Source organism: Marmota monax, unplaced genomic scaffold, assembly GCF_021218885.2.
Source record: "Marmota monax isolate L192 unplaced genomic scaffold, Marmota_monax_Labrador192_F-V1.1 WCK01_AAM20220418_F8-fsc00220, whole genome shotgun sequence".
Taxonomy (NCBI): domain Eukaryota; kingdom Metazoa; phylum Chordata; class Mammalia; order Rodentia; family Sciuridae; genus Marmota; species Marmota monax.
Genome location: NW_026693909.1, coordinates 2572579 through 2583810, shown reverse-complemented (window position 1 = coordinate 2583810; position 11232 = coordinate 2572579). Strand labels below are relative to the sequence as shown.

General features: G+C 58.9%; 1 protein-coding gene and 1 long non-coding RNA gene across 2 annotated transcripts; one reads left to right on the top strand and one right to left on the bottom strand.

Moving 5' to 3' along the window:
* Nucleotides 1-3023: 3023 nt before the first annotated feature.
* Cbx4 (chromobox 4) lies at nucleotides 3024-9256 on the bottom strand. The gene is made up of 5 exons (XM_046463207.2): nucleotides 8978-9256; nucleotides 8791-8834; nucleotides 7582-7647; nucleotides 5488-5554; nucleotides 3024-5257 (listed from the first exon to the last, which is right to left on the bottom strand). The coding sequence occupies exons 1-5, from the start codon at nucleotides 9044-9046 to the stop codon at nucleotides 3836-3838; spliced, it is 1668 nt and encodes a 555-aa protein (XP_046319163.1). The 5' UTR covers nucleotides 9047-9256; the 3' UTR covers nucleotides 3024-3835.
* A 524-nt stretch (nucleotides 9257-9780) lies between these two features.
* Nucleotides 9781-10882, top strand: LOC124105854 (uncharacterized). Its single transcript, XR_006855892.2, has 2 exons — nucleotides 9781-9945; nucleotides 10271-10882. It is a non-coding gene; the product is annotated as an uncharacterized LOC124105854 (long non-coding RNA).
* Nucleotides 10883-11232: the final 350 nt, after the last annotated feature.

Genomic DNA, 11232 nt, shown 5'->3' with positions numbered 1-11232 from the left:
ACTCTAAAAAAAAAAAAAAAAAAAAAAGAATGATAAAGATTTCTGGAAAGGGGAGTGGGCACCACAACCAGCTGTCTTCCTTGTATGTTCTAGAAGTTTCCTGTTTGGTGTAGCTGGGAGTGGAGAGGAGATTCAATTTGGGAGCCCAAAGTATGCTAAAAGACAGAGTCCATTCTGGCCTCTCCCCACCTCTTTGTCTCAATGTGTCACATGCCCAGAGAACTCCAATCCCACCCAACACTAAATCACAGGTCAGTGCTCCCAGTCACCCAGCGACTGCTGTATTTTATTTGACTACATAGCCACACTTATAGGTAGGTGGTTTTCAGCTTTCTATGTCCTCTCTCTTCTGTTGGACTAAAATGTCCCAGTGGGCAGGGACTGACAATTCAGGATCAAAACAGAGTCTCAAGACAAAATTCAGGATGTCTGGCTACCTTTGAACTTCACCTAAACAATGTATTCTTTTTCTTTTTTTAGTAGAAGTATGTCTCAAATATGTTATGGGACTTACATATTCTAAAAATTATGATTATACATTTGAAAGTCAAACTTAACTGGGCATCCTAAGTTTTTATTTGCTTAGTGTGTACAAAGCACCCTGGATTGTGGATCTCCACCCACCTCACCTCCAGGGGTGTCCAGGACTGGAATGACACTGAAGGGCTAAATGGCTCTTTTGAAAGCAAGCTGGAGAGGGGGCAGGCAATAAGGAGCCTAGAGCTGCCATCAGGGATAGGCTGGTGCTGGAGGGGCTGGCTCTGGAGGGTGGGTACATTTGTACTAGGGCAGCTGTAGACTCTATGCCAGAGGCTCAGCCCCAAATGAAGGTCATTTGGAGAAAAAACAAAGAAATTTGGGTTCCAATGTTCAGGGTTAAGACATCTACTCACTGCCTTTCTTCTCTTACCTGAACTTGGGCTCAAAGACAGGGTTTATGACCCTTTGCTTGTGAAGTGCCTGGCATGAGCCGTCTACACCCAGGAGAGCTAGGGCTTGTGGGTCCTCCCATCTCAAAGGCCCTTGGAAGACATACTCTCTTGTCCCAGTGCTTGGGCCCATGACCTTATTTCTGTACCCTGGACAAGCTGTCTGTCCATCAGGACCTCAGACTCATCCCATGGGGAAGCTCAGTGCCCACGAGGAATGAACAGGGCAAGATGTTCAAATGCCGCCTGACATACCTGAGGACCTCAGTAAAATCACAGCTCCTGTCTCTTTTGGGAGGGGTTGTTCTAGGGCAGCAGGCTGCTCACCCCCACCTCAGCAGCTACTCTGGATGATGCATGGCCTCTGCTGCATTGTCTGTCGCCTGACCTCCAACTCGAGGCTCTGCCCAGGACCACCCCCAAAGGCCCTGCTACCAGCCTGGTTTCCAGGTCTCAGGCCACTAGTAGGCCTTCTTTTCAGGCATGGTGGAGAACTGCTGTTTTCCTGCCCTCAGGAGGTGCCATCCTCCACCTCCCCTCCCCTATGCCTCCTGGAGCACAGGCCACCCCCAGGGCCAGGCTCACTCCCCAGGGCGACTGCACAGACTTGCACAGGGGCTGCCTCACATTCTGGAGGTTTCAGTTCCCCTCAGCTGAAGAGCAGGGAGTCGAGGTCCCTGCCTGGCATGGGCCTTTGTGTACCAGCCAGTGAAGGACAGGCCCAATTCTAGTGTGGAGCAGGCAGTTTGCCAGCAACCGATGGCCCTCCTCCACTCGCAGGGTGGCAAAGGGCGTTCATTACACAGAGGGGGAGGGGTGTTTAACTCACTCCAAAGGGGGCTTGGGGTGATGGGAGGGACAATCCACAAAAGCCAGGGCTAGAAACTCCTGAGGGTTGTTTTTTTTTTTTTAAGCGCTTCCCTTCCCTCCTCCCCTCCCCCTCTGGGCACCCCTCCCCCACCCCTAGTCGCTGGTGGCCTGCAGCCAACACTGGCCACTCTATGCGCATCCAGGCTCCCGCCCTCCCAGCCTTCCTCTGCATCTCCTCCCCTGCCTTCCCAACTCTGCCTCTCTACCACCTCGCCCCCCACCCTGCATTCGGAAGCACTTTTTCTTCAGCCGTGGTTCCCCGCACCCGCTCGGTCCTAGGGGGGACGGCGGGGTTTCTTGGAGGCTCGGAGCAGCCCCTCGCCCACCAGGCCCCTGGTCCCTGGCCTTGCCGGGCATCCCGACCAGGAGCAAGATCGCTGTGTCTGCAGAAAATCGGCCACCACCGCCGCATTCCCGGGTCGCGGCTTCCCGGCCAGCCGAGCCGCACCCTTCGCCCCCTCAGGGACCTTAACCCCTTCCTCCCTCGCGACGTCAAGCGCCTCGGCCTTGCCACCCAAGGGGGATGGGCGACGAGTGCCAGCTCACTCTGCTCACTAAGGCACTGGGGTGGCAGGCCCTGCTCGCCCGGTCCCGGACCAACCCCCCATCCATCCCGCAGGAAGCCCCCTGCCCCCTCCGAGGCAGCGCTCGCTCGCTCGCTCGCTCGTCTCCAGTCGGGGCTCTGGCCTGGTGGTTTCGGGGACAGAGCCTGGCAGAGGGAGTCTCAGAGGCTTCCTCGGTGTGGCGGACCATGCCAGTGAAGTGAGAGGGTAAGGCTCCCTCCCCGCGAAACCTGCCCTACCAGTGGGGAGTACTAAGGGACAATATCGCTGGCCGGTCCGGGCCTGCGCTGGGTGTGTGGCGCCCCAGGGGTTTCTGGGGGACAAAGGTCAACAGTTGCCCGCAGGCATGGCACAGGGGCTGGCCCCACCCGTGCCGCTCACCGCTGCATCCCCTCCTCTGCTACTCAGCTCCTTGGGAACCGCCGGCCAGAAAGTCCTGGGAACAGGGATAGCTCTGGCATACCCCAGCAGGAATTCCCCTTTCCAGTTGAGCGCCTGCTTCCCCAGGAATGGGGTCAGGATCCTGGGCCAGCAGCACTGCAGCGAAACTAGTCCGTTCTGATAGTTCAAAGGTTTAGCGCAGGACTGGACAGTTTCCTTCCCAGACTAAGGCCCAGCCGCCTCCCCCAACCTTGGACATCCCCTCAAAACTACAAAAATGCACCTTCAACATCTCCATTTAATATTTACATTCAAGCAGGTAATAATTGGAAGCTTATAGTTTAGACATTTCTAGTAGCAGCAGGTTCTAGAGAGCTCGTTTAGCCTTTTAACAAACTTTTTTTTTTTTTTTTTTTTTGCACATAGAAACAACACATCCATGTGTACAGTATCAAAAAATATATACCAAGGTTCCTGGTATTGCAGTTCCTGGAGGGAGGAAATGAAATCAACAGAAATACTGAATGAAGGGTAAGAAAGGTCAACAGAAAATAGTTTGTCTGATATAGAATATAACATGATCTAGGGGAAACTCCATAAATCTAGGTTTTTATATTTCAATATATAAATACCTACAAATAAATATATATATATATATCAGCCCGAATGGGGGTGGTCGGGCCTTTTGAGCTCAAACAATACATTTCAATAATAACACCACGTACAAACGGGAGTAGAGTCAGCACTTGACAAGTTAGCACGGTTAAAATATAATACTATAACTCTGAAACCGCTGCGCGGCTGCCCTGTCAGTTCCGGAGGTCCATGGGGAGGGCGCGGCTCTCGTCTCCAGTGGGGAAGGGACAAGTGGCGGCGGCGAGACCGAGACCGCAGGCACCGCGTGGAAGGAGACAGGCCGTTGGAGGCGCCTCCACAGGGATCCCACAGCCGTGCAGGGGGACGTGGACGCTTGGGTGTCCTCAAGTTGGGGCCACTGGCACCTCCTGCAGCCCAGAGGGGGGCCCTCCTGAGGCGGCAAGGGCTAGGCCCCCGTGCACGTGCGGAAACGCGTCCCTTGCAGATGTCCTGCAGCTACACGGTCACGTATTCTTTGAAGGTGACGGTGAGGCAGTTCGCGGTGACGTCAGTGATAATTATATTTCCAAAGAAGGGCTTGAACTCGCTCAGCGGCTCTGCAGGCTCGAACTGGGCCTCGGCGGGAGGCTTCTCTGCCGCTGTCGCTGTCGCTGGCGCCAGCACTGTCGGTGCTGCTGTGGTGGAGGGCACCTCGGGCTTCACCTGGAGGGAGCTGGGTGGTTCCCCGGCCTCGCTACGCGTCTTCACGCAGCGCAAGTCTATGGGCTCGTCCAGGTCCGAGTCCAGCAGGATGACCTCTGGCTGCGGGAGTGTGGCTGCAGGCGGAACATCAGCGGGGCGCTCCGCGGCAGGGCTGCCCCCCAGGCAGGTGGGCGTGCTGATGCTGCGCGCTGTCAGCCGCTTCTTGCAGGGCTCGCGCTCACCGTGGGTCTCAGAGAGGCAGCGCTTGCGTGCATGGGAGAGATTGAGGCCCACAGCGTGGTGGTGGTGGTGGTGGTGGTGGTGATGGTGGTGGTGGGTGGGTGGGTGCGTACTTCGGGTCGTGTCCCAGGTGAGCAGGTCCGGCTTGGTGGTGAGCTGCAGGGGCTGCTCTCCAAAGGCTTCCTTGGTTGGGGAGAGCTTGCGGGAGCTGGCGTCCTGGGGCTGCGGGTCCCCAGGCCCTGGTGCCTCCTCTTCCCTCCTCTTGAAGGACACGTCCGCCTTCTTTTCCTCGGCACCACTGGTCGACTTTTTAAAAGTCCTGTCGGCCGGGGGGTGGCGCTCCTCGGTGGCACGCTTCTTGTGACTAGGGGAGCGGGCTTCGCTCTCTGCTGCCTCGCCAGACTTGATCTTCACCGCCTGCATGCCATTCTCCATGTACTTGCTCATGACGATCACAATGCGACCGTTCTTGTTCTTGTTCTTGACGATCTTCATTTTGCCCCCAATCCCATTGCCTGTCACTGCTTCTTTGGGAGCCGGTGTCATCCCGTTGGGAGGGCCCTTCTCAGAGCCTTTGCCTGGAGCCCCAGCGGCTCCGGCCAGGGGCTTCACTGCCCCTAGGTAGCTCTTGGCTGATGCGCCGTGGGCCCACTTGTCCGGTGGGTGGCTCTTGGCGCCCAGGTCTGGGCAGGTGGGACTCGGCGCCTCCTTGTGGCCACCCTGGTACTGCAGGTCATACATCTTGGGGTCCGGCTGGTAGGGGTGGTGCTTCTTGCTATTGAGCTGATAGTAATACTTTCCACTCTTGCCTGGTGGCGGGGGCTTGCCTGCCCGTTCCTTGCTGTGAGGCTGGTACTGGTGGTGCTTCTTGCTGTTGAGCTCGTACTGGTGCCCCTGGCCCTTTCCTGGCGTGCCCAACTCCAGCTTGGTGCGGTTATCAGCAGAAGAGTCCTGGAGCCCAGTCAGGACATTGGAGCGACGGGCAAAGGTAGGTACCTGAGGGGGAAGCGAGAGGAGGGAGATGGTACACCCCAGGCTAACCAAGAGCATCAGTAGTGCCCCAAATCCCACAGTCCGCAGCTGTGTCATAGGGGCTGGGGCACAGGAGGTCAAAGACAGAGGAAGTGCAATTTGGGTGCTCCTGCGGAATCCCCCCACCCTCCTGGCCTGAAGGCAGCTCCCATATACGTCTTGGGAAGAGGGTGGGGCTAGCAGCGAGTGTTTACCTGCACCACCAGTGGCTTGGGCTTTGGCCCTCTCTTGCGATATCCCATCAGTTGCTCCTGCCGTTCCCTGGGGAGGGAATGGAGAGCCGCAGGATCAGCCTCAGGGTCACCTCCCCCAATCTTCAGTGACGCCCACCCTCCTGCCTTGCGACCATCCGGTAGGCAGTGAACAGGGGATGCATAGAGGATAAAGAGTTCGAAACAGAAGACCACCTCTGCAGCTGGCTGGGCACCTCCATCAGCAGCAACCCCTTTAGGTCGGGTCCTTGGTAAAGAGCTTCCCCATCTGAAATCTCTAAACCATCACCCCCAGTCTCTGTGAAGGGGGTTGGGTTGTTAGCACTGGGACTCAGCCTCAGGCCGGTGGCTCTGAGTAAAGTGGAGTGGGAGCAGAGATCCAGAGATTGTGAACAGCCCAAACGAGGTGTGTGCCGACCTCGGCAGAAGCAGGGGATGCTAACAACCTCATTAAGATTCAGATAACGAGAGCTGCCGGCAGAAGGGAGGACTCATTTTCTTAAAGGCCAGGCACTAAACAGGGGGAGGGGCTGCGCCCTTGTTTACACAGCGGCAAATGAGCCAATTAGGGGCTGGGGGCGGGGGACGGCCGAAGAGGCCAGGGTCTGGCCAGGTTCTCAGCCACCTGGTGAACAAGCCGGGCACCGCCCCCGCTGAGCCAGTGGGCGGGGCAGGGGCGGGGCAGAGAAGTACAGCCTCTCGTTGGAGCCGGATCCTCGCTGCATCGATTCCCAATTATTAATAAAGCCCATGGGTGGTGGCACGAGTCACAGTCGCCAGGTTTCTACTTTCAGGCAGGCCAAAGCGAGACCCGCTTGCGAGCAAACGTCCCAGGCACTGCCCAGCCCTTTGAGGGAAAGGAGTGCACTCCTCTACAGTTCTGCCCAAGTTATAGTCCATTACCAGGCCAGACAACCGTTCTCCAGTGACCCTAGTTAATCACTCCCACCTCACTGCCCGTGGGCTAACCCAGTGGAGTTCTGCCATGCCCTGGGGCCGGGGCAGGGGCCTGACTCTGATGTTGCGTGGCATTGCAACAGCCTGCGTTTTAATTCTTCAGGGACCCATTATGCAACATGGCATCAGCCGCTGACATGGTTACAGGGTGGTGAACTCCCAGGTGGAGTCGGGGCAGGATCCCTGCCCGGCGCCCCCCTGTGTCGCGGGAGAGCAACTTCCCTGCTGGTGGCCTGCTCAAAGGGTCTAGAGTTTAGAGTTTTAGCGCCAAATACACCACAGGAAATAATGCAAAATAAAAGGGGAGGAGGGATGGAAGGCAGCAGGCTTCTGAGGTTCCTGCTGCTCCTCCCCTCCCCCTTCCCCCTATCCTCCCCAAACAGAACCACAGCCACTGGCAGCGAATCCAGCTGCAGCAGCTGCAAAGTGACAAGCATCTGTGGGCAGAAGAATGAGCTCCCCCCCCCCCCGCCCCCAAGAGGACACCTCTCCACCACCATCGGAGTCCACCCCATGCCCTTGGGCCAACCTCCTCTGCCCTGATGAGGCACCCTGCCCCACCAAAGAGACTGGTGGGGGATGTGAAGGGAACAGAGCTCCAGTCAACACTGCCATCCCCAGATGGGGTGAAAAGGGGTGAGGGGAGGTTTCAGGCCTTGCCAACTTTTCTCCAGCCACCAACAGGTTAAGTTCAGTTCCATGACGTCCAGGCAGTTTCACAATGCCAGCTCCTTTGGAGCTGCCCCCGGAGGTGCCAGTGCCAAGCGGCCAGTGGCTGCAGGAAAGCAACACCTAGGCTCTGGGGGTGGAGCTCCAAGGTTGCCGCCAGAGAAGGGCCACAGGAGTTCTCCAGGTCAGTTGCAGGGCTACCCACAGACACTTTTCTTGCAGTTCCCCAAAACACATGCCTCGCCTTCCCCAGTCCTGCCCTGCCCCCACTCCCAAGCTGCAGCAACCGCCAAGGACATTGGTTAGAAGAGCCGAGGCCACAGCCTTGCCAGTCCAGACCCGTTGTGGGGTGGGTTCCCCCTTTCCCTCTTTCCCATGCTGGCATGGCCCACTTTCCTATTCCCATATACGGTCATGGAGGCAGGCAGTGGTAGCTTGGGGGACGCTCACCTGTTCTGGAAGGCAATCAGCAGCCGGGGATCCAGGATGTTCTCCTCCGGTTCCCACGTGTTATATCTTGCAAGGGAAAAGGGAGGGGGACATGGCTTAAAAAAAAAAAAAAAAAAAAAACCCGAGCCAGCTTTGCAGCCTCCAGGTGGGGAATGACATAAGGCCCTACTCTGTCTTCATGAACCAAAAGCTATTTAGCTGTGGATGTGGAAGATAGATTTCTTCAGGCCTGACAAGATCCCTGATACACTGCCCCCTCCCAAGTCAAAATAAACACACAAGGGCAGGAAGAAAAGGGAGGGGTAAGGAAGATGAAACTAGCAGTTTATTTTGCAGTTGTCAAGAATTTTAAGCATGTTACTGCAGACATGTTCCAAAGCCACTTTGCTCACCAGGAACCCTGCGTGCAAAGCAGCCGAAATGCAAAGTCGCAAGTCCCCCTCCTCTTCTCCCCAGCCCCGAGTTTCCGAGAGGGCTTCAGCCCTTCTGCATTTGACCCCTAATCCGATAACCGCCAGCCCAGAGGTCCCCCACACCCCCTCGCGGCCCTGGAGCTCGCTGTCACGGGCAGGCAAACCCCAAATACTCTGCAACACAAAAATATGCCTCTGTGTGTGTGTGTGTGTGTGTGTGTGTGCGCGCGCGCGTGTGGCTGCGCGTGTCTCCATCCGGTGCCTTCGCATTTCAAATTAAAGAAAAAAATTCCCCACCAAAAGCTCTGCAGTGACAGTTCCCAACATTTTCTGCCTTTTTTCTTCCCCTCCCTGCACCACTAGGAGCGAGGAGGCACACAATTGCATTTTCGTTGCTTTTAATTTTTTTTTTTTTTTTGGTTTTGCAATATGGAGCCGTTCGGTGGAGGGAAAGGGGAAAGGAGCCATTTTCTGCTGCACATCAGTCAGTGCCTGCGCCCTCCCTCCCTCCGCCGGCCTCCCCGGCTCGGCCCCGCGTCTCTCCAGCTCCTCCGGCTCCTTTTAGTGCATAAATTAGTGATGGCATTTCCCGGAGAGCGGAGCACAACACAGGGCGCCGGGCTCGGGCTCGGCTCGGCTTCCCAGTGCCTGCCACCGACTTCCCCACCCCCTCCTCCTCCACCCCACCTCCACCCCGCCTCCCGTCCGCTCCCCCACCACCCCACCAGCTCGGCGGGTCCGGCAGCCCGGCGCCCCGCGCCTCGACACCCCGGCCCCCGCCCCCGCCGCTACTTACTTGGGGGACCAGCCTCTCCATTTCACCAGATACTCCACTCTGCCCTGAGGGGGAAGAGACAGCACTCCATCAGCTTCCGCGGGATCCCCGGCTCCGGCCCGCAGCCTCCCCACCCCCTCCCCGCCTCTCGCGGGTGCTCCGGCCGCCGCTCCCGCGCCGCTGCGCCGCCGCCCCCGCGCCGCCCTACCTTGCGGATCCGCTTCTTCTCGATGCTCTCCACCGCGAAGACGTGCTCGCCAACAGCTGGCAGCTCCATGGCCGAGCCGGAGCGCGCCGGGGCGCCGGGCCGGCAAGGCTGCAGACGCTGCTGGCTCCCGCCGGTGCCCAACTGCCGCCGGATTGAGGGGCCCTGTCGCCCTTGCTGCCTGCGCCGCCTCCACCGCCGCTCGCCCCGCAAAGCCCGGCTGGTCGCCGCTGCCCGCGCCCTCCCGGCTCCCGGCTCGCGCTCGCTCAGACAACTGAGCCCGGGCCGCGGCTGCACAAGAACTCATGCAAATCCCGGACGTCAGCGGGCGGGGCCTCACAGGGCCAGCTCGGCGTCAGGGGGCGGGCCGTGGCGCGGATTGGCGCAGCCTGGCCTACCGGAGGCCCCGGGCCTGGGCGGCGGGGAGGAGGAAGGGCGCGGGAGGGGGCCGGGGAGAGGAGGCCGGGGAGGTGCAGGGGAGGGATCTGCAAGCTGGGAGAGGGAGCTGGAGAGAGGGAGCGGGGGCCGGATAGAAGAGGTGTGTCGGCCTGGGGCGGCGGTTGTGGCCAGCTGGATCACGACGACGATCCTAGCCAGAATCTCGGCCCTGGGCCTTCTGCACCCCGGCCTCTCATTCTCAGTGTGTTCGTCTCGGGGACCCCTGCTGGGGGCCACGGAAGCATCCACCGCAGTTTACGGTTGCTCTGAATTGCGTCATGGGCGGCTCCAGAGGCACAGGGAACGGCCGGCAGGGGGCGGAATCGGGGCGGGGGCAACTCGCATTCCCACCCTCTTCGCCCCGTAGCCCCGCCCATCGAGGGCGAAGGCATTTAGGAAGAAGAGAAAGGGCGGGGAGAAGACTGAGGATTGAGTGCAAAGAGACGTTGAAGAGGACAGAGGAATAGCTGACCCTGGAGCCCTGGCGCTCAAGAACCTCACCAGAAAGGGACTCCTAGTCTGATCCCACCCCGGTCCTGAGCGGCTCCCATTTTATTCTTGATCCGCTTATTGGCAAGGCGGGGTCGGGATGTCCTGATTGTAGCAGCCCCCAGCGCCAAGAAGGACGAGAGGCGGAGAGGACAGGCAGAGGGTTCAGGGCATGTCTGGGTCTGCCTGGGGAACGGAGGGAACTTCGTGGAGACCTGGGAGACCTGCCTTGGGGTCCTGGGAATAGTCTCGAAAGAAGGAGAGGGTAGAGTAGAGGTTGGCACTGCTTGGGGGAAGAGCGCTTAGCGCGAAGGGGAGGTGAATGGAATGATTGGGAGTCACTCATTCCTCATGAATTCGCGTCCGCAGGTCCCGGACAGGCAGCCAAGTCGAGGCCTTGCGGACACCGCTGGGGAGCCGCAGAGTGTGAAGTTTAGCACCTCCGCCGGCTGGCGAGACAGTGCGTTCCAGCGTGCAGTTCCAGCGGCCAGTTGGGGGAGCTGCTGCGCCCTCACGGCCTCCGGAGGGCGCCGCCGGCGGGTCCGCGAGCTCCGTGGGGTCGGGATGTGGACCTGGCAGGAGAGGACGTCCCTAGTTGGAGGGTCAGGAGTGCTCCTGGCCTGGGGTGTGTCCGGGTCGTTCCCGCACCCCCCCCCCCGCCCCCCGGGCTTCTGAAGGACAGTGAGCAGGAAGTTTGCGCAATCCCTTGGCTGAGTGTCCCCGAGAAAGAAAAAGAGCAAAAGTTGCCCGAGAGTGGAGCGAGCAGCCGGGTGGGGGGCGGAGGCAGCCAAAGAGCCATCGGGTCTCCACTCCAGCCTTGACACACGTCCCAGAATGCCGGGTGGGGACTGCATCACTGCAGCCAGGGAAGAACGAAATGTAGAAGGGAACCCCCAAAGCCTGCCGGGGCTCGTGTTCTCCCAGAAATCCACGAGGAACCTGCAGGGGGTCTGGTGTTAAACACGCATGTTGATTCCACCATTTCACCTCCACCTCACAGCTCACAGCCGCCGGCCGCTGACCAAGCCCAGCTTGGCTCCTCCTGGGAGGAGTGTTAGAGGTGGGAGGTCGTCTTCTGACTGCAGAAGAGATGGGCTGGGTGTGCTGTGACTGATACCTCAAGAAGTGTGTAAGGTGGGGGTGCAAAGTGGGACAACACCACCTGTTTTCCCCCCTGCTCTCCAGGCTTACACACTCTGGGAGGCAGGGGCACTAGAAAAGGGTTTTATCCCGATGTTTGCCTTTTTCCTGACACTTGCCCAAGGGGAGAAACTGTTGCTTGGGACAGCTTGGCACTGAAAGGAGAGTCCTCCTGGAGGCCAGAGTGTGAA

Excerpts from the sequence above, each read along its gene's own strand:
- Cbx4 (XM_046463207.2), bottom strand. The coding sequence starts at position 9,046 with ATGGAGCTGCCAGCTGTTGGCGAGCACGTCTTCGCGGTGGAGAGCATC. Across the intron at positions 8,835-8,977 it reads AGAAGAAGCGGATCCGCAAG|GGCAGAGTGGAGTATCTGGT; the intron begins GTAGGGCGGCGC and ends CTTCCCCCTCAG. Across the intron at positions 5,555-7,581 it reads CTGATTGCCTTCCAGAACAG|GGAACGGCAGGAGCAACTGA; the intron begins GTGAGCGTCCCC and ends TTCCCTCCCCAG.